Source organism: Anser cygnoides, chromosome 2 (genome assembly GCF_040182565.1).
Source record: "Anser cygnoides isolate HZ-2024a breed goose chromosome 2, Taihu_goose_T2T_genome, whole genome shotgun sequence".
Taxonomy (NCBI): domain Eukaryota; kingdom Metazoa; phylum Chordata; class Aves; order Anseriformes; family Anatidae; genus Anser; species Anser cygnoides.
Window position 1 is genome coordinate 135,556,503 of NC_089874.1, and position 22,148 is coordinate 135,578,650.

The following is a 22,148-nucleotide window of genomic DNA, read 5'->3' on the forward strand; positions in this document are numbered from 1 at the left end:
CTGAATGACCAAAGAAATTTGATATCTGACTTTCTATTTGTGGATGGGTGTTTGTGTGCTCAGCACGTACCACATACCTACTGATAGAAATAATGTGACGAAGATTAATATAATTAAAATCCTAGTCCCTTGGTGGTGCTGGTGATTTCCATCTCCCTGGTAAGAGATGTGTCTCCCTGTGTCGGTCTTTGAGGAAGCCAGCCATCCCAAACATGATGTCGTGCTTAATCCTGTACTTGTTCTTTATCTGGTGCTACCTTTGACGTCAGTAGAAACTTGACATACAAGAGTGCAGAGGAATCAGGCTGAATTGATTTTTTATGTACCAAGATTAAATGGAAGGAAGCCTTCTGAAATGTACAGAAATCTTATTCCTTCCTACAGCATAAATGGATAGTTTCTGTTTCATTCTTCAAGGATTCTTACCTGTATGGGTTTGTGTGTGAGTGTGTTTATGAGAGATTGCCGATATACTTGGACAGCATAGTGAGCAGATTTAGAATGTGACTGCCAGAAAAGGGTCTGTAACGAGTAAACAAGGCTTTCCATATAGTTTCTAACATGCATTTCTATTTGCTATTCTATGTCACATACAGTGACAAAACTTCAGTTTTGCCTTCACATTTCCATTTTGCAGTTTCTAAATCATCTTGAATAGACAAATGCAAATGTTAGAGGACACACACTGTGTTAATCACTAATAAGCTTTAAATATTTTCTGCTTATACTCGAAGAGGTCTGAGAAATGCCTTTAATTTTTATATGGAATTTCCCATCTGGTAGCTTTTGCTATTAGCAACAGTAACCACATTGTATGTGTAGACTTTTTTTTTTTCCCCTTCTTAACAAATAAAAACAAATGACGCACATCTTACAATGCTGAATGTAAATGATGGAGGCATTCTGGGGGTGTTATTCTGGATTTACAGTGACCTAACTGACAACAGGATTCGGATCCCATGGCTGAATCACAACATAATACAAATAAAAACATATTTCAATAAACTGTCTTAATGAGAAAAGGGAATAAAGTAAGATTTCCAATGTCGCTCCCATACAAAAATAATAATAATAAAAAAAAATCTCAGAGGAGGAGGACACCGAAAAGCACGCGTGAAGGATCGCCAGCAGCCCCGCTCGTGTACAAGTTGCTTCACCTCGCTGCAGCGCAGGAATGAGACTCGGCACAGGACGAGACATAGCCGGCTGTAAGGGGCTGCCGAGGTCTGATCCTTCCAGTGCCCGATAAAACAAGGCAGCGTTGAGCAACATAAAACCATTTAAAATACGCGTTGCTCAATCTTCTCACACGTCCATCCGTGGGAGCGGTGCCTGAACCCCTCTCACACCAAGCCGGTATTTCCTACGCGCCAGGAACTGAGCATACGCGCAGCTCTACCTGCCTTCCCCGGACACCACGACAAAAAAAAAAAAACACCCCTCTCTCAAGTAAGAGTCAACACCTCCCTCCTTCCTCCCGGACGCCACCACCGCTCCAAACCCCGGCAGACCCTTCCGCAGCCGGCGGCGAGGAGCCCCCCAGCCGGGCAGCGCGGCAGGGCCCCCACCGCACGGCAGGGCCCCACCGCGTGTCCCTGCGGCCCCCCCCAGCGGCCGCCGCCGCCCGCGCCGCCCTTCCCTCAGCCCCCGGCAGGGAGCAGCAGGGGGCCGCGGGCCGGGCACGGCGGGGCACGGCGGGGCACGGCGAGGCACCCGGGGGCACGCTCCGGCTCCCGGTGCCGCTCCCGGTGCCCCGGACCCCCCGCAAGGCCGCGGGCGGGCTCCCCGCAGGTGCGGGCGCCATGCGGGGCTCACCGGCCCCGCGCTGCCTCGGGCCGAGCCGGGGCGCTCCCGGCCGAGCCGGGCCGTACCGGGCCGGGCCCGGCGCAGCTCCGCGGGTGCGGATTATAAGGGGCCCGCTCTCTCCGCCCCCGAGCCCGGTCTCCCTCCGCCCCCGCCCGCGCTCCCCACCCCTTTCCTCCGGCCGCGGAGAAGGGCATGGAGTTGGCGGGAGCCTATAAAAGCCCCTGAGCGCTCCGCCGCCCGCACGGCGCTGCGGAAGCCTGTGCGCACCGAGCCGGCCCGGGGGCACCATGTCCCACCACTGGGGATACGGCAGTCACGACGGTGAGTGAGCCGCGGCCGTCCCGCCGGGCTGGTACCTGCCTCCCCGAGCGGCAGCGAGCGCTTTTTTTTTTTTTTCCTTCCTTTTTTTTTTTTTTTTTTTAATTTTCTCTTTTAACCTTGAGATGCCACCTGCGCTCGGGCAGCCAGCCAAGCGCGCCCCGCGGTTGGCCTGGAGCATCCTCAAGGCTCCGAGCGCCGTGCCCGTGCTTGGGTACCTGGGGGGAGGGGGCTCTGCAAGGGCGCCCCGCTGAGACCCCGGCTTCCCCCTCTGAGGCTCGGGGGCTGTCAGGTCCCCGCCTTGGTCCCTAGGTGGGATTTCCCCTCCCATGCCTTGCGGGCACCCCCCGGTTAGCGCGTTGTTAAAGCGCTGAGGTTTGTCCGAGTGCGGGTGTCCCCTGCATCCCCTGAGCTTTGCGGCTGTGCCCACCGAGCCGCTTTGTGCTGTCCCGCAGGACCCGCGCACTGGCACGAACACTTCCCCATCGCCAATGGAGAGCGCCAGTCGCCCATCGCTATCAGCAGCAAGTCCGCCAGGTACGACGCCTCTCTGAAGCCTCTCAGCTTCAGTTATGATGCCGGCACTGCCAAAAACATCGTCAACAACGGGCACTCCTTCAACGTGGAGTTCGACGACTCTTCCGACAAGTCAGGTGAGACCTCATCTTTGTGTGTGTAGGGGTAGGGATGGGAGAAACTGCCACTAACGCTGCTACTAATGCTAAAACTAAAATACCTACTGAGGCCACAAGGTTTTTTTCAAAGGCAAAAAGGTACCAAGGTCAGGATTCAACCATTAAGGATTCAGCATCCTGCACTGCAAGAAAACTGAACTCCTGTTAGAAGAAAACTAAGTCTGTCTTGGTGGTTTTGAGCTTCCCTGCTTTAAACTCCAGAGAAGTGAATTGCTTCCTTTTTGTTTAAGTGAGAAATACTTGGATAGAGATATGCAGGGCTAAAAAAAAAAATATATATTATTTGACAATAACAGTATTAGGCATAGCTCATCATAAGCTACCAACCAAATGGTTAAAAAGGCAAAATACATCATAGGAAGAAACAGGCCATAGAATAACAGAGGAATACAGTTAACAACTTGAAGTAGAAATAGTTTGGAAATAGTTTCTTTGGTTATCAAAATATTATTTCACATTTCTGAAGCCAATATGCTCCCAGGTTAGTACAGAAACAGAAGAATGATTAGAAAATACCTCTATGTTCTTCTGTAACTCAAGCATTACCCCTGGCATTTCTTGACTCTTGGCTTTCTAGATAAAGTTAATATGTATATGACACATTCCTACAAAGTTTACTAGGAGGCAGTCTTTCCACAGTGTCTTATGGTTCATTTTTCTGTAGGGTGAATGAAATTAAGCATGGAATCCTGAAAACCTTTTGGCAACATTACTGAAAGGAATGGCCACATCGATGGACAAATGAAATCTAAGGCACAGTTGCAACAAGGGTTTTGCAGGGTGTCCATAGTTGTAGTTTTTCAGCTGGCTGAACTTGCAGAAATTGTCATGCTGCTACAGTGAATGTGCCTCTATTTTTAATTTAGACAGCAAAAACAATCCTATTGTAGTCACTGCCTTCTCTAGACACTGCCCGATTTAACTTGCTTGAGCAAATGCCCTATTTTGCTAAACACTTTCTTGGCAATGTCAGTTAGGGAATGGTGCTGAAAACAAATTAACCATGCCTACAAAACTTTTTTTTTTTTTTCAGATAATGCAATACAAGGGTATAAAAGACATTCAGCACTGCACTGAGAATTTGACTTTGTATGTTATGATCTTTATACTGAACAGTGTTAGCTGGTCATCAGTGCTTCAGTTGTATAGATACACATAGGTCTCTATATAACTTATTCAGAACATCCACATTAATATCTGTATGTTTAAAAAAAGCAAAAAGGGTTCTGACTTAGTGTTTATTTTTTTCTGAAGCACTGAGGAACCGAAGTTAAAGCACATGCGTTTTAGCAGTGTTGGGAGGAATAAGGTAAATGATACAAAGTAAAAAAACGGATTCTTCTTTTCACTAAGTCCGTGCAAGTCTGCCCTCACAGTCATCCTGCTTTCACTGAGCCCAAAGGAAGCAGGTTCAGGTCCTCATAGTATAACAAAACTATTACTTGGTCACTTTGTGCGTGTATAGATTTGGAATGACAGTGAAAATTAGTTTCTATCGGGCAACTTGGGAGGAAAAAAATGGCAGAAACTTGTATTAAAGAAATGACTGTAGGAAGAATGCTCTTTATGAGAAAAGTCAGTGCAGAACCAGAACATCTGTGACAGGGATCCTCTGACAGATAGGCAGTGACACAGCTTTCAGAGTGGGAGGATAGGAGATGCAAGTAGAAATATTCTCAGTAGTTCTATTAGTGAATCAGAAACTGATGAGTGTTTAAAAAGAAAAACAACATTAAACATATCTCTGTGAATCCAGGTAAGGGTGGATCCTTCAATATCACACTTCCTATTGACAATTACAGTGCATAAAATGTAACTGGCAGAACACTTATTGGCTTCATTTGTATGCAGTTAACTAGGTAACCTACTTTCTTTACAGAAAATAAAGCTGTCTTTGACTTGACTGTGCTTGATTCACTCCAATTTCTGAATTTTGAGACTAACAGTACAATGATCTCTCAAATTCTTGGTTAGACATTCAATGACGGTCACGATGAGAAATTACGTGAAATTATGTGATGTTCTATTTTACAGAAAACAACGGGACAAAATCCTGTAAATACTTCCGATAGGCTATAGTGCTTGCTTCCATGAGCTGTCCTGTATGCTGTAAGGAATTACCTGTGGTAGTAGGCATAAAATGAAGTAATAAGATCATTGTTTGTGTATAATCTTCAACACATGAGTAATATCATGCAAAGAAGTAGATCCGTTCATTAAGAATATTCAGGCACATAACTAATGACACTAAAGTAAAATGAACAGCAGTTCTGTGTACTTAATATCTTTTTGAAGACTTCTCTTCAGGATATGCAAAATTAGTTCTTGTAATGAAAAGTACAGGTAGTAATGGTATAGTAAAATAGGCAAGAAAGCTAAAATGTGTTTGGATAAAACTCCCTGAAAATAGTTGTTACTTATTTCTTTGATTTAGAAAATACTTACTTTGAATATTGTTGATCGCAAGTTAAAATCAAGGAGATACCAGAATATTCAAGAGTTTTGTATAGAATATCCCCCCCCCCAATAAAGTTTGTGTATATATTACACTTGTACACACAAGTATGTAGCCTATAACTTCTGTTTGTATCAATGAGAAATAGAAAGGTTAAAAGGTAAAAAATTGTACTTCTTAAAATATCCCTTCTATATGTTTTGGCATAAGGATGTAAAAAAAAACAAAAAAACAAAAACTTTTTTATAAAAAAGATTATGCGCAATTTATACAACTAATATATCTTCATGGAAGATGTGTTCCTCTCTGCCCTTTTAGAAGATCTTTACTAATAAGTGGAGCTCTTTAGATGTAGCTCTTGATGCAGTTTACAATTAACTGTCCCTATGACCTATAAAATTTTCCTTTACAAAGATGTTTGAAAAATAAAATGATGTTAAAATCATTGTGATAGCTTTAGAACCTGACTTTGTTCTACTTTCTTGTTAATTCTCTTAGATACCCTTAGATGTTACTAAGCATGCTTTAAAAAAATCCCTATTCCTAAGCAATTACACACCAACCTTCTATTTCAGTTCTTATAGTACAGCCTTTGAATTTCATGGCTTATGTGACAACTGTTATATTCCAGAATACAGTTCTAAAGCCTAAATCAGTTCCTGAAGTGTATTCCCTTCATATTTCACAGCTGCTAGTTGATAGAAATGGTGTACGGAAAGTAAACTGACAAATCAGTATTGCCCTTTTTAAACATTTTTATTTACTGAAATTCCATGATTTTCTCTTAGTTAAAATAATGTCTTCTGTTGTGTTTCCGTGCAGTGTTTTGGAATGTTTTTTGGGCTTGTATGTAGAAAAGAAATAGTGAACTTCTGCCTTCAGTTGTTACTTAGTTTCTCTTCTCCTTCTGCTCTTGCAGTTGCTCTCTTAAATCTCATGTCCATTGTCTTGTAATCAGTGTGAAAATTCAAGTATTTGCAGGCATTTGTGATTAAAACTTCTATAATTTTAAATAAAAGCAAAAATACTATATGGTAAGTGTTGCTAGGAATAAAAGTACAAATTTGGGCCTGTCCACTCTTGTGTCCTGGGACTTGGCCATTGACATATGTGTCAAGCAAATGGTGCTGATAACCACTGAACTATAATAATGCAACTTATTTTAAAAGCCTTATGGCAAAGGAGAGATTTGTCTCATTCAGGATACCTACCTATTAAACACTTTATGTTGTAGTCTGTATCACTTTACTCTAAAAGATAGAAACAAACGGCAACTTCTCAGAGCTGTAAAACCGCAGGAAGTGACTTTGCTCAAGAAAGCCTCAAGCATAAAAGCACTTGTGTAACATACATATAACTTGCTCTCAGAGTAAGTTCTGTGGAAAACTTCTCAAATTTACCTAAAACCTGACATACAAGTGGGAAATGCTCACAGGAGTAAGCTCTGTATTCTGTATTTTCTGATCTTGTGTTTGATCTTATGAAAGGAAGAAGTCAATCAAGTTATTTTGTAACAAAAATATTAAAATATCATATCTTAGTTGTAGAACCTGACAGAAGTTCATTGCAACTATGGTGTAAGTCTCTAAAGACATTACTAAATGTAGTAGTCATTTTCACGTGTGGATTACTCTTACTTGTTTCCTCTTCCTTTCTTGCTGCTGAGCTAGGTAGAGATAATACTGAAATCCAAGAGAGTCCCAAGTAAATCATAAAACATTTTTACAGAAATTCAGTCATGGTGGAACCTTACAATTATGAGGAGACCTAGGGAAGTGAAACACTATTGACCTTGGTACCAGCACCCCTAGAGAGACTCTCAGTAGCTGTAATCAATTACCCAATTCTTCCTATAACGGGCAGTATTAATGAGGACACTTAACTGTCTTGGATTTTGACTCACTGTAGACAGAGCAATCCATTTTGTTGTATTTGAGGTCAACAGTCAGTGCAGTAGCACAGCTTGGTTGGCAGTGAGGTACACTGAAAGTTGTGCCACTGGTGCTCTTTTCCTATGCTTCCACCACTACGCTTCAGCAGGTAGACTGAGGAAAAAACACGCAGGTCTGCTGCCTTTAAGGCAGAACTTTTAATCAGTCACTGCCACTGGTCTATTTTTAGGCTTCCCAGCTCTGAAGATGCAACATTATCCACACCAGAATAATATTGCACATTATTGGTATACAGTCACAGGTTGAAGCTCCAGAATAAAATGTGGGCTAAGCAATGTCCTAACGCATCTGAATCATAAATCAGGGAACCGATTGCTTATAGCTCTAGGGAACTGTTTTCAGACAGCTGCTTGTGTGTCGCAAGTATTTTTGTGCACTGCTTGACTAGGAAGTCAGAGGTCCCAGAAGGTGTGTGATCATTAAGGCATTCTCTGTTCAACTAGTATTGCTAGAAGCTGCAAAGCCTAAGCAAGTAGGTGACTTGAGTATAGCACTGGTGCTTCAAGGAACTGAAAAGGAAGATGAGAGGGCTTGAGGTCAGACCTGCTGGATTCAGGACTTCATTTCTTTACAGAGCTCAAAAGCGCCCTTCTTGACTTATGCCATTTAAAAAAAAAAAAAAAAAAGAAACTTCTGAGCAGAAATTTGACATGGCTTGTGCATATAGGTATCCTGGCAACTTCCTTCACTTCTTCCAAATGACTCCTCTAGAGGTGTTTCTGTGCAAAACCAGGAGAAACCAGTTAACTGTTAGAAGCCAAGTAAAGGGGGACTGCTGAGTGCCTAGAGGCCATGCTCTCCCCTTCCTTGAGTTCATCCATCCTTTGGTACACCTCAAAGTAGTAAGAGCACTGTGTCAATACAAAATTTCCAATACTGTAAGCAACCTCTGAGATAAGTGTTACAGTTACTGTCATCAGATATTAAGTAAATTGTTACTCTTAAGAGAATCTTAATGCTTCCAACTCGGTACTTCTGAAGTCATTGTCGGCTCATAAGGGCTGACAGGTGAGGACTGAACGCTGATCAAGGAGTCATTACAGCACCTTATGACTCACGCAAAAATCCCCGTTTATGAGATGATATCAGAAATAAATTCCACTGGTCCCAGGGAGCAGTGGATTTTGCTGTGGTTGACTGAAGTGAATACTGAATTGTACCCTTCCTGTATCAGGAACAATAAATACATCATATTCTGTGAACAGATTATTAACATACCATCTAATTTTTGTGTCATGTTTAATATTCACAAGTTGCATCTGTAAATGTGCAAATAGCAACTTGTCTTGCCACTACTCCTTAATCCACTATAAGTAGTAAGTGGATGTTTACATTTATGTAGGTGTGTATGCACAAACGTTTAGGTGCACACAAACACATTTACACTTAGATGTGCCACATACTTTCCCACATATCTATCTCTTTGAATCATGCATACAAGGGGCCTTTTTGAAAGACCTGAAGGGATGAGGAGGAAAGACAAGAACGTAAATGCCTTTGGATGCTTAAGCAGGTCAGAGTCTGGCTGGCTGCTACCCAGCCTGTAGGAAGTAGTTCAGCTGGGGTGAATCGAAATCACTGAGCAGCTGCTGATACACATGTATGCAGACCTGCTACGTTTTGGCAGATGTTTCATTCTGGTCTATCTCTCTGGAACATCCTTGCTGCCTTATCAGACTAACCCTCTAGCAAGGTCAGAGCAGGGTTTTTCTTAGGAGATACCAATTACATACGTTTTCTCTCAGTGAAGTGCATTACAGATGTATCTGCAAACATGATCCCTACAGTTACGTCCTGTCTTACTCTCCTGCTTGCCATGATATAGTGTCCTGGGAGGAATGTTTGAAAGAGATAACGTAAAGAAGGAAACATCTCACAAAATGTGATGTTCTACACTCCACGTTTCACAGAAGAGACAGCTCACCCCAACTGAACTCTTCAGTCTGTCAGATGGGGAAGCCCATCCTTGCATAAGAACACAAGGCTAATCCCTGAGCATCCTCATAAGAGCCTTTTTTGTGCCATTAATAGTGCATGGTGCTCAAGATTATTTTTTTCTCAAGTAGTGCTGCTTCTACTTTATCTCTGCAGGGTCTGTTTTCTAGCGTACAGATGTCTGCAAATACACAAATGCCTACAGAACGTAAACAATAATGTATATGCTGTGCATGTATTTATGTGAGCACATACATACAAAGCCATATACATGTGCACATCTATTGTAGGCTGGTACAAAGCCATGGCTTTCTTTTTACCAAAGCAGTGTGTTTGCAAGTGGGTTGTCCTCAAAGGTAGATGTTGTAACTGTCCTGCTGCTATGTTCTTGTTTCGTGGTATCTCAATTAGAGCTTAATTTCTTAAGTTTTGAACTCTGGACATCCATCATGCTTTAGTGGAAGAAATTTTGTCGTCAATGGTTTCCATGTGAAGAACATTTTCTCATTCTGTATTTTCTCAGAATGACAAACTTCAGCGTAGCATTTTTTCTTATTACACTAAACTGTACAGTAGGAGGGAATTCATTGTGACTCATGAAACAATCTTGTAGTTCAGCCATTTAGATTACCCCTTTGACAAGTTTATTGCCTTAATGAGATTTATTAGTCTCCTGTTCTGTTACATCCCTATACAGGGAGGTAACTACAGCAACAGTAATTCCACAGTATTCCTGCAAAACTTAACATGTGGCTGCTGCCACTTCCTGGAAAAAAAAAAAAAGAGAGAGAGAAGCAATTTGCAGTGTTTTTATACAAAGCCGTCCTGTTCTACATGGGAAAGGTAACTACCCAGTGTCTTGCCTTTAAGCACAACAGTGAAATTGTGTGGCCTCAGTAAACAGCTGCCCCAGGTGCAGCACAATGCCCCCTTGATTTCTGTGCATGTCCAATATCCTTTGACCATGTAATGGAGACAGACATAGTTCACCTTTATCCAAGAAACCCCACAGACATTAATAGCACAGTTCATGTGGTTGTTTAACTTCCCGAATTAGCTCTGCTAATACTTATTTTCACCTAATTTAGATAATGTTATGAGATCATTTAATAACAGTGCAATATAATTGTTGGATGTTACTAGTATAATTTCTTCAGTAATTGGTAGAAGGTTGAAATCATAGTTACTATTTCTTAATCTAAGCAAATTGGCTCCAAATTTATGTCACTGCACCATTTCAAATAACTGTCAAATGGAAGAAAAGTTGCATTTTCAAGCTGTTACCTCTTGTATTGCTGTTATGTCTGTGGAGACCAGGTTACTGATGTAGATTTTGTTGAGAATGATGAATCTGTAAGAAAAGAACGTGCTTTCCAGGTCGGTTGGTGCTGTCTTCACTCTGCATCTGAAGCTATGCTCTATAACAAAAGGGAGCGTAGCTACATATGTATTTCCAGGATGGTTTTGAGTACTACTGATTTCAAAAGGAAGAAGCTAATGCTCAGGGGCTCAACTATGGATCAAATTTTTCCCATCCCTCAAAAAAGGGGATGGAAAGGTTGGACATCTGTCTTCAGTGGGGCCTGAATTGGTGTTAGTGTCACATGAGACAGGGATAGGAAAGTTCCCAGATGCTGCTCAGGTTCTTGAGGAGGTTTTGCTTTCCAAAAGCTGATAGCATTTATTCACGGTTAAAAATGCTTGCACTGGAAAAAAAAAAAATGAAGTTCCAACATTTCTACTTTGCATTTTAAGTTTGAATTTTACTTCCTTGGAAAGGCTGGAAAATATTAAGGAAAAATAATAACTGCTTAATGGAGGGTAGAACAAGAAGAGCTGTTGTGTAATTAAGCCTGCTGAATTTGTATTCATTCCCACTAATCTAATTATTACTTTCTTTGAATGCTCTGCTGTGAGTCAAAATAAGCTAGTGCTGGATTTGAGAACCACAGAATGAGAAAAGTAAGCAAAAACTGCAAAGAGATTTTTGTGCATCCTTTGAGTTTTATGAAACTACAGCAAACTTTATGTAGAAATAACACTGCAAATGGATTTAAGACGATTGCATGGTTCTGCTCTTCAGCATGCTTTCCATTGATTAATAATGGCAGATTAACCTGTGCTGCGCTAGTGCTTTTGGAGGTTTGGGAATGGTGAAACCTCAGTCCATTTGTATCTGCAACAAGCCACAAGTCCATTAGCCAAAGGAACTGAAACTGAAACACTGAAACTCCATGGCATTGTCTTTAAATGAAACATGATATTGAGTGGATTAAATGATTTTGCATCTGTAAAGACATAGCAACTGATTGCTTCATTTTAAAACGGAACTAACACACATTCACAGTAGCCATTCTGGAAAAAAAACCAAAAACACAAAAACAACAAAAAAAAACACCTGTTCTGATTTGTAGTACTGTGCTTGAATCAGTTATGCTTCTTAGCAATTAGCACATGCAGAAACACAAAAGTAGAATAAAAGGTGTGCCTATTCAATTACTTTAAGTAGCCATTCCTCTTGGTATCACATAGCTTAGCGGTAGGTAGGGTAGCTCTTGGTCTGCTGGCTGTTCAGCGTTGGCTACAGTATCTGAAATTACAAGGACTGCATTGGAACATATATTCACATTTTTCAAACAGAAATGCATGTTGGCAGACTTCTAAATGTATTTGCCAAAGACGGAGCCCCAGGCAAATGCTAAATTTGTCCACTGAAACAAATTTTGCATGTGTAATGCACACAAGTGGAAACTAATGTGTTTCATTACATCTTACGTTTAATTTTCCTGTATTCCAGATTTTTAGTCAAATCCTTCTCACCACTTTGAGCTCCCCCATTGCCAAGTATCCACGGGTATGTTTGTCCATGCTTGCGTATAATCAGAATTATTCAAACCTGAACAGACAGTGACCTTTTCCTATCTGCATTTGATGTATATTTTCACACATGCACTTGTGATACTTACATGTCTAGACTAACTGCAAACTGAGAGGCAAGCATCTTTACTCCACAGAACCATTTTGTTTGTGGCACGTAAACAGAACACACTTACATGTAATAACTGATGTCAACACTCTTCTGTCACTCTTATTTATATATTTATTTTCTATATTGAAAGAGAAATTGATCTCTAATATATATAGCACTTCAAATGATGTTTTAAAAGTATTTTTGATTTTTAAAATATTAATTCCTTAAAGATTCAATTGTGATTTTGGGACTTAGAAAAAGCACAAACCACTGTGAGACCTTGCTCTAATAACTTAGATAAATAGCTCTACTGAACAGAACTATTTGCTATTGTTTTGTGCTTTATGCTGCACTGGAGGAGACATTGTCTGTGCCTTGAGCATTTGGCAGAAATGGGGCTTGATCCTGCATATCATAATGGTGGTGGTTACAGTTTTAAGTAGAAGGTTAAAACTAACAAGCGTAGGTGCCCAGGGGAACTTGCTCCTGTATAACTGAATGTGTGGCTGGGCACTCCACTTACCTCAGTCACGTAGCAGGAATAATGTCAAATCAGGGAGAGCATAAGTTAATGCCTTATTTCCAAACCCTATTTTAAAAAATTGGCCTCTGCAGGTGTTGCCATTCTCAGCACCATTTTTTAAACTCACTCTCGAAGAGTAAAAGATGGGATGGACGAGAGATTTCAAAGTCACATCTCTGCAATTCCTTGCACTGTGCCCAGTGCTTTACCTTGCTGCGTCCCACAGCTAACAGGTGTGAGGGTTTAATTTGGAGCCAAAAGCTTTTTACTCAATCCAATTCACCACAGGATTTGCCTAAATGGATAAAGTGTCCAAAATAAAGGAACCAAGTACATTAGTAAGTAAAAGATGATTTGGTCTTCAGCTGTGCTTTCATAAAATAACTCTATGTGGGGCACTTACAATGGCTAGTCTTTGGACCTTTCCTTGGATTTTTTCTTTGGTGACAGAAAAGTTACATCCTTAGCTCTTCCCTCGTCACTTGTAATATTAGCATGCCTATTAAATTGCTGATGAGACTCACTATGAAGTCACTTATGTTTTTATATGTTTATTACTGATTTTGGCTTTTTGCAGCAATGTGCCATTGAAGATGATCTGGAGTAGCATGGCAGCATGCAGAGCAATAAACTGTGATTCACTTGGAAGACTTGAGATGGATGTTCCTCTTTGAAGTGAGACCTGTCAGCAAAGGTTACGGGAGATGCTAACAGAGTCCTTTTGCTTTGCAGTGCTGCAAGGGGGAGCACTGGATGGAGTCTACAGGCTGGTGCAGTTTCACATTCACTGGGGATCCTGTGAGGGCCAAGGGTCTGAGCACACTGTGGATGGTGTGAAGTATGATGCAGAGGTAGGACATGCTTTGCCTTTCCAGTTTTTTGGGTGTAATGAGCATGGCAGCAGCAGCTCTACAAACGTTCAAAGGGCAAGAAACTGGGGGGGTTACCATAAAAGATTTTGGTACAGTGCTGCTTCAGGAACTGAACATAACTGTGATGTGCATTGATAGATAGAAGAAATGGCCCCACAAATTTATCAGCTTTGCTGCTTTTTGATAGGAGTCGGTTTATTCTTATCCAAAAAAACTCACCATTGCCTCACATCTGTTCACAGTACCATAACTACTTGCCCAACTTGAGTTGCAGATATGAGGAGACAACAGATGTACTTCAATTAGAAATAACATTGAAATAAAAAAGAAAAGAACATCCTGGCTAACATGACCCGGAGATTATTTTAATACTCTTTTCAAAGACTTTCCATGACAGGGCAGGATAGTATTTTTAAAAAAAACTCAAGAGTGGAGGTCAGATCTGTAATTAATGTCTATTCTGTCCTGACACTGGACAATCATGTCTTTCAGCGTTGATAAGAACTCCAGAATACACAGCTACATCAAAAGTACTATATCAAAATCCTGCAGGCTGCATGTAGGAAGAACTCATTCTGAAGATAACAGGAATTTTACCAGACTAAAAGCAGAAAGATACAGCCCAGAGTTTGCATTTAAAACTCATCTGGGAATAAGAGTCAGAAGCAAAGTAAAATGCATGACAGAAATCTCTTTGCATAAATGAAACTTCAAAGTTAATGAATGATTCAACAAATTCTTAACTGTACACAAAAGTTTTAAATCTCAGCAGTAAAACACCATCTGCTCTTAATGTTTAATAAATTACTTCCCCGCATCCTCATTTGTAAAGTATTATGGATGGAATCTAATTTTCATAGTGCTTCTTGTTTTCTTGCTCCTAGCTTCATATTGTTCACTGGAATGTAAAATATGGAAAATTTGCTGAAGCGGTGAAACATCCTGATGGTTTGGCTGTAGTAGGCATCTTCATGAAGGTTAGTTAAACTTTTTTTCCTATTATTTGGATTAGTCCAGTATGTTCAGTGGTCCAGGTGGACCCAAGAGCCTAAAATACAGAATAAGACAGCATTATGCTGTACCACATAAGCCCAGAACAGACTAGATGGTACTCCAAATTCTTGGTTTTCTGTACATATGAAAATTGTACACCTACAGTGGAGTATGACTGCCATCCATCTCTGTGGCAACCGACCAGCAGCATGCTAGCCTCCATCATGACAGTGACACTGCTGTAACCCTATCAGAGAAAGATGATATGCATAACTGACGCAGTAATATATGTATGAATCTATGGTATGACCAGCCTAAATAGCATCTATTTTCTTTTTACTGCTATTGTTAAACGTCTAGAGCATTTTTTCTCAGCTGAATTGTCTTCACAGCTAATTGAAGAAGGTGATTGTGACCCAGCAGTGTGCACTCTGTCCTGGCTTCACTGTTCTATTATGAGGGTGACTTCTGCGAAAAAAAGAACAGCTCAAGTCCAAAAATAGACCACATACTGTAAAAGAAAATAACTTTATTCTGTCCAGTGTCCTTGGCTGACCCATTTGTGCTGTCAACTGGCATGATTTTACAGAGACAGTTTCAGTCACTTTTGCTGTAATACTCCTGTTATGTAATGAAATGGTGCTATGAAAATGTGCTACAAAATGATTCCTTGAGAATTCTAACATAAAACTAAAGGTGTAATGAGATTGCATGGTTACTTTTTTCTCATGTGGTTTCTATTACAGGTAGGGAATGCCAAACCTGAAATACAGAAAGTTGTTGATGCTCTGAACTCCATTCAAACCAAGGTAATATATGCTGTCTTGGATACCACCAGTTACAACCGTATGATCCAGAAAGTGGACTTCTGGATCAGTTTACTTCTTCCCAGTGGATCAGTTTACTTTTTCCCAGTCCATTGCATTTATGAGAGTGAAATAAACCTTCATGTCATCAGCATGGATGCTCCTGTAATCCTAAATGCAAAAGAGATTCAAATTAATTATGATAAAGGGCAGATAATACTAGAAATGGTGATCATTTTTTATCTCCATTAATACATTTTCCGTCATTTCATCTGTATTTAAACCTATAGGGTAGGATTCATCTTCCAGATGCAAATTTTGATCAGGAAAAAAAGGCCTTAGGAAAAAAAAAGCCTTTCTGCATTTTAAATAGTATGAAGCATGTATGTGATCTTCATGAGCCGAGTAATGAGTAACTAAAGTTATTTGTTGAGTAAGTAGGTACCTTCATAGTGGGTTAAGGCCTTTGCCAATGATAAATGTGGGCAGGAAAGGTAAAGAACAAGGCTACACTGAAATCTTTGTCATCAGACTCTCTGTGACATAAATGGATGTTGCCATTTACTTTAGTGGACAGTCCAACAGGTCTCCCAGTTTCTGTATTTCCAGTAGGCTCAGTGTCCATGGTATCTGAAATCTCATTGTTCCTTCAAGCAGGGACAGATCATATCTGTAAAGGAAAAGGCCGTAAGTTCAACATTTGAAATGCTGAAATGTCTTGAAAATCTTAAAAAATAAGAAATAAAGTGCTGAAAGTACAGACTCCCGGTACATAATTCCAAGTGTACTGTAAGAAGCACTTAACACTGTATGCTAAACTCCATTTCTCCCTTCCTTCAAACATGGAGCTTCTGTAGAAGACTTTACAATGACAAGCTTGGTGGGTGTATGTTGTCTCTCCCTTGACAATAGCCTGCCTACTTTCCTTGTTGTAGGGGAAGCAAGCTTCTTTCACAAACTTTGACCCTACTGGACTGCTTCCTGCATGTCGAGACTATTGGACATACCCTGGCTCCCTGACCACTCCACCACTGCTTGAATGTGTGATCTGGCATGTTCTGAAGGAGCCCATCACTGTCAGCCCTGAGCAGGTAGGTCTCCAGGGGACTGTGCCAATAGGTGTGTACCGACTGGTATGATATCGATTGCTTTGGTTCAGCTGTCCAAGTGATCTTTGAAATGGCAGTTTATGCTACTGCAGAGCTATGCAGGCTATTAGCTAGTGTCACATGTCAAAAATACATATCTGAGCTGGTTATGCTCTTCTGGCAAGCTCTACTATGTGTGGAATTAGAGGTTGACGTAAAATGTAAGGTTGTCCTCCATTTGGACACAGTCCAGGCAAAATGTGAGGAGTTTTAAAAATTTAATCAGGTTGGAGCTGCCATGTGGTAAAAAAAATCTAGGAAAAGTGTAGGATGCATGAGAGGACCAGTTATACATGCAAAGTCTAGCATGTGTTGTGAGCATCAGTAAATTTGCTGTACATGCAGTTACCTATCTGATTGTACTTGCCCTGAAAATACTGGGTTTACCACGCATCTGAAGAGCATTTATTCTGCATTTGCAGTCACACACTGTAGATCTGTAGTTAGTTTGTAGATCTTTGAGATCTTCCAGCATTTCCAGGATACACAGAACTCATTTTACAAGGACTATTCATCACAGAACAGACTGGGAAATCCCACGCAGAATTGTGACAATCCTAACAAAACTGCCTTGTTTGGAAGAGAGAAAACTTGCAGATTCCAAAGTCTGCTGTCTGAAAAAATCCCATTTTCTGTTGTGCAACTTGAAGAGGATAGAACCTTCCTAGTGGGAAGGAGCTTATGCAGATTAAATCACTCCTGGCCCTAGCTTTCTGCACTATCCATTAATGAAATTACATAGAGGCAAGATTCTATCCTCGGGTTTGCATCTGTGTGCTTGGAAGATATAAATAGAATCTGGAGCCTATAAATATAAGCTAGCCCTGAAGGGCTTTAGTTTACCCTTCAAACTTTTAAATCCCTTTTATGAATGGCAGCCATGCTAAAACTATACACATAATTCTAGGAGTTTTATTTAGCTGATATGAAAAAAGTGCAACTGATCTGTTGGGATATAACATGATAAAAGATAGAATAAATGACAAGGAAGAACTATTGGAAAATCTATTAATAAACTGCAACTTTTAAGTTGACATTGTTTGATTATTTTAAACTATTGGTATTGATGATCCAAGGCTTGCAAATGTGGTTTTATTATAGGGCAGGAGCATTTTCACCAAAATAGAATTGTTTTTCCTACTACACCTACTTCCACCACCTACAAGTGGTAAACGACACCACTTGTTTCTCCCACACAGACCCCTCCATATTACAATCGACATTTCAAAGATGAATTTGAGATCAAAACAGTGCGTGTAGCAGCTTGCCTTTTCATTCCAAAACTGATCAAAGCAAGAAACCATAAAGCAGAGTATTGACACTGGATTTAAGTTGAATTGGTTTTCTAAAGATAAATAAAAGCTGGATGAGTGGACTCTGTGTATACACGAGTCCATTATCATTTGCTGCAGTGACAGTTCCTGGTAGAGGCTGAGCTCTGAACTTCATTCCTGTCGGGTCCTGAAGGTAAAGGCCTCCTGGGCTGGTCACTGCCTGGGGTCTTCCTAGCTCAGTAAAGGAAAGCCTGACTTGGGGTCTGACTCATACAAAATCCCTCCTACATATTTCTGTCAGCAGTTCCAGTTGGCTTGTGAGATCACATGTGGGGCAGGTTTTATTTTGACACAGTCTTCTTTTTAGTAGTTTTGGAGATGCTCACTTAGACATTAAGGTGCTTTTATTATGGCAGACTATGCAAACACCAATTTAACTTTAGGACAAGCACCTTACTCTAAGACCTTGCAGTATGCTCCTGTTGATGTGGAACAGTTTCCCTTCTCACAGTATTTGAAAATCAAGATATCTTGAATGAATTTAGTTATTTTAATTTGTACCTAAGGATAAGGTTTTTTGTTTGTTTGTTTTTAAATATCAAGCGGACAAAGCAATTCAACTTTCAAAAGAACTGAAACGTTACAACTTTCAAAGGGCTCTGGAAGGGTTTCAATTCAGATGTAGACTGAGGACAAACAGCTCTTTGTGCACAGAGTTCAGAAAACACGTGCCCTAGATCTTTGTTTTCTGTGCCACCTTAGTTCTTTCTAGGATATTTTGTTGCCACGAGAGCCTGTGTCCAGCAGGAAATGGTGTGGATGACGTGCAGAGATACATGGATGGTGATGTCACCTCTAAACCATTAGTGCTAATGAAACTTTGAGTTGGACCTCTGGCTCAGGCCTATGGCGTATAGTTCAGGTAGTCCTGTTGAAACAAGAATGCATTTGAGAATGTTTGTTCCTTTTTCCACAGATGTGCAAACTCCGTGGCCTTTGCTTCAATGCTGAGAATGAGCCCGTGTGCCACATGGTGGACAACTGGCGCCCATGTCAGCCTTTGAAGAGCAGAGAAGTCAGAGCTTCCTTCCAGTAACCTCAGCTCTCAGTGTGTTAGGAATTGCTGTGTTTGTGAGGAACCCTTTTTGCTAAGCACAAATCAAACCTTTGCCATGTGTGCCCTGGCAACATCTTGTCTCCCAGGTCCATTCTTTCTTTTGCTCTGCATCTAAAATGCCAGCTAATGAAATGTGAAAGGTTCTTGGCCAAACAGGAATAGGTTCTTTATGTGTGGGGCTGGGGGAAGCCTGGGGGTGGGCTGTGTGCATTTTGATGAATTACTGTGACTGACAACTTTGGTGTTACAATACATTGGCTGTTTGGGAGAGCATATGGTGTTAGAAAAATAAGCCATTCTAAGAAACCTCATCCACAGGTGTGGTAGTACACATAACTAATGATAACTTGAAGCTTTGTCAAAAGCACAGGAATACAGAATATAGGTATGCTTTAGGAAAAAAAAAGTATATTGAGGAAGAAAAGTAAAATGAATATTGAGAATTAGATTTAGATTTTAAACAACTGACGTAAATATTTTTAAGACTGTTTTACATTTTTACCCATGCTATCAACAACATTATGTCTTAATGGTAGTATGTTGAATTTTTTAATTAAAAATGTCCTAAATTAAGTATTATCTTTAAAAATTGTTATTACCATAGAATACAAAGTATCTTTTCATTGAAATAATATATGCTCTAATTTAAAGAGGGAAACAATAATGTATTTTAGATAACTTCTCTAATAAATCTATACTTATATTTTTGCTTCCAATCTGTTATTTTAATTCAGAAAGGGAGTTACTAATCTGTTCACACCATTGCATATTAAACATAATTAATAAACATTTAGGATATCAGGAATGAGTTTCAATGATACTGAAGATGAATGCAAAACTATGTGGATGTTAGGACATTTTCTCTAAGTAGCTGTCTGATAGACAGCAGCAGGAAGTAGTAGTTTTGAGCCACCACTACAAACTTTCATCGAATTTGACCACATAATTAAAGATCACCTCACAAGAATTTTGAACAAAATCATACTGCAGAACAGGCTTCTCCCAAACTGGTTGCATAGATGTTGCTACCCTTATGTGACAGCACCAAAACAAAGAGCCTTATATTTATGCAGAACATCAACACAATCCTTTTCTCCAACAAAACCAAATCGTTTCAAGACTGCATCCCCAGAGTTTGCTTTTTAGCCTCACGGTACCATATGTGAATGATTTCAACAGAAGAATTTTCAACAGGAAAACTGCTGAGTAAGACAATAGCTTCCAATAACTTCCATTGATGGATCAGCTGAGTTCTTTTGATGTCATGAACACGTATGCAATAAATACCTAAGTGTAAATCTGGTCTAAATACACAGGATCCGAGCAATACTTTTCAGGCTTCTGGCCGTTGTGAGAGCAAGCATCTTCAAAACTCTCATCTGACTGGATTCTGTTAGTAGTTTCTAAGACGATTTATTGATGAGCTTCCTACCACATCAGGGATAACTTTGTAATTTATAAAATATCAGATGGGCAGGTGAGGTCCCCAGGCATCTATGATCTTAAGGAACTGAGATGGGAATGAAGCCTTCTCAGAGTGCATCTAAAAATCTTCAGAAAATTCTGCCAAATTTCCCTCCTTGAAATGCTTTCCTATTTAAAAACAAAAACAACCAATCACACCCCACCCCCCTCCAAAAAAAAATCAATCAAACAAACAAACAAACAAAAAAACCACCAGAGAAATAAAATCTCTCTTCTCCATAGGTCATTTGTTCTAGGTTCAGCTTTTCTGAATATAGCTCTGGAGGTACTTGTCTCTTCCAAGCACAGCTGTGTTGAGTAATTGGAATTTTTTGTGTTCAGTGGTTTGAATACCTTTCTAACTGTCACCCAGAATTCTGAGTACTATACTTGTGTCCCTTAAAAATGCAGGGGACGTTACACCTCTAAAAATTAGAATTTTAGATCCAACACATTCTGTTTTAAAGCTGCTGAAGCAAGCTGATAGGAAACATAGAATCACAGAATCACATTAAGGTTGAGGTTGGAAGAGACATTTGGAGGTCATCTGGTCCAATCCCCCTGTTCAAGCAGGGTCACCTAGAATAGGTTGCCCCAGGCCTGTGTCCATACAGCTTTGGAGTATCTGTATGGATGGAGACATATGGGCTTATGACCCACTTATTTCAGCAATTTTGCTGAAAATGCAGCAAAGTGCTTTTTTGCTGTCACAAACACTAACTTCCCTTTTTCCTGGAATTGTGCATGACAGAACTTGCACTCAGAGATGGCAGCCTTACTCTCTGCATAAGGACTACATGTTACAGCATTTCCAACATTAAAGAACAAAACATACAAGCCTCAGAGATTCAAATTTGAACCCGTATCATGACAATTGTGATATCCTACCCAGTAGGTAATAAAGCTTTCTGAGAGGTGGTATTCTCTGTGGTACCTGTACAGCTTAAATAGGCTGGTGCATGACAAAGAATGTGAACTTCTGCCTAATGGCGAGGGTAAAAACCTGGAATCACCTGTGAAATTCTAACAAATGCTGTAATTAAAAAAAAAAATAATCATAGAATCACAGAATCACAGAATGGTTTGGGTTGGAAGGGACCTTAAAGATCATCTAATTCCAACTCCCTGCCATGGGCAGGGACACCTCCAACCAGACCAGGTTGCCCCAAGCTCCATCCAGCCTGGCCTTGAACACCTCTAGGGATGGGGCATCCACAGCTTCTCTGGGCAGCCTGTGCCAGTGCCTCACCACCCTCATAGTGAAGGATTTCTTCTTTACATCTAATCTAAATCCACTCTTTTTTAGTTTAAAACCATTCCCCTTTGTCCTCTCACTGCACTCCCTGACACAGAGTCCCTCCCCAGCTTTCCTGTAGGCCCCCTTTAGGTGCTGGAAGGCTGCTGTAAGGTCTCCCAGAGCCTTCTCTTCTGCAGGCTGAACAACCCCAACTCCCTCAGCCTGTCCTCATAGAAGAGGTGCTCCAGCCCTTTGATCATCTTCATGGCCTCCTCTGGACTCATTCTAACAGGTACACGTCCTTCTTGTGCTGGGGGCCCCAGAGCTGAACACAGGCTCCATGTGGGGTCTCACGAGAGCAGAGCAGAGGGGAACAATCACCCCTCTCGCCCTTGCTGGCCACGCTGCTTTTGGTATAGCCCAGGATACGGTTGGCTTTCTGGGCTGCAAGCACACATTGTCAGCTTATGTTGTGCTTCTCATCCACCAACACCTCAATCCACATGCAGGACCTTGCACTTGGCCTTGCTGAACTTCAAACGGTTTGCACAGGCCCAACTCTGAAGCCTGTCCAGGTCCCTC

At 40.8% G+C, this 22,148-nt stretch overlaps 1 protein-coding gene across 2 annotated transcripts; it reads left to right on the top strand.

The window, feature by feature from the left end:
• The first annotated feature begins 1,953 nt into the window (after positions 1-1,953).
• LOC106030632 (carbonic anhydrase 2) lies at positions 1,954-19,568 on the top strand. Of its 2 annotated transcripts, XM_066993144.1 has the most exons (7): positions 1,954-2,127; positions 2,580-2,777; positions 13,388-13,506; positions 14,412-14,504; positions 15,267-15,329; positions 16,262-16,417; positions 18,725-19,568. In XM_066993144.1, exons 1-7 carry the CDS (start codon positions 2,094-2,096, stop codon positions 18,842-18,844), a joined length of 783 nt encoding a protein of 260 aa, XP_066849245.1. In that variant the 5' UTR covers positions 1,954-2,093; the 3' UTR covers positions 18,845-19,568. The 2 variants fall into 2 exon arrangements, with proteins under 2 accessions (XP_066849245.1, XP_066849246.1); XM_066993145.1 differs by lacking the exons at positions 1,954-2,127; positions 2,580-2,777 and adding an exon at positions 6,494-11,123.
• Positions 19,569-22,148: the final 2,580 nt, after the last annotated feature.

Excerpts from the sequence above, each read along its gene's own strand:
- LOC106030632 (XM_066993144.1), top strand. The coding sequence starts at position 2,094 with ATGTCCCACCACTGGGGATACGGCAGTCACGACG. Across the intron at positions 15,330-16,261 it reads TGAACTCCATTCAAACCAAG|GGGAAGCAAGCTTCTTTCAC; the intron begins GTAATATATGCT and ends TCCTTGTTGTAG. Across the intron at positions 16,418-18,724 it reads TCACTGTCAGCCCTGAGCAG|ATGTGCAAACTCCGTGGCCT; the intron begins GTAGGTCTCCAG and ends CTTTTTCCACAG.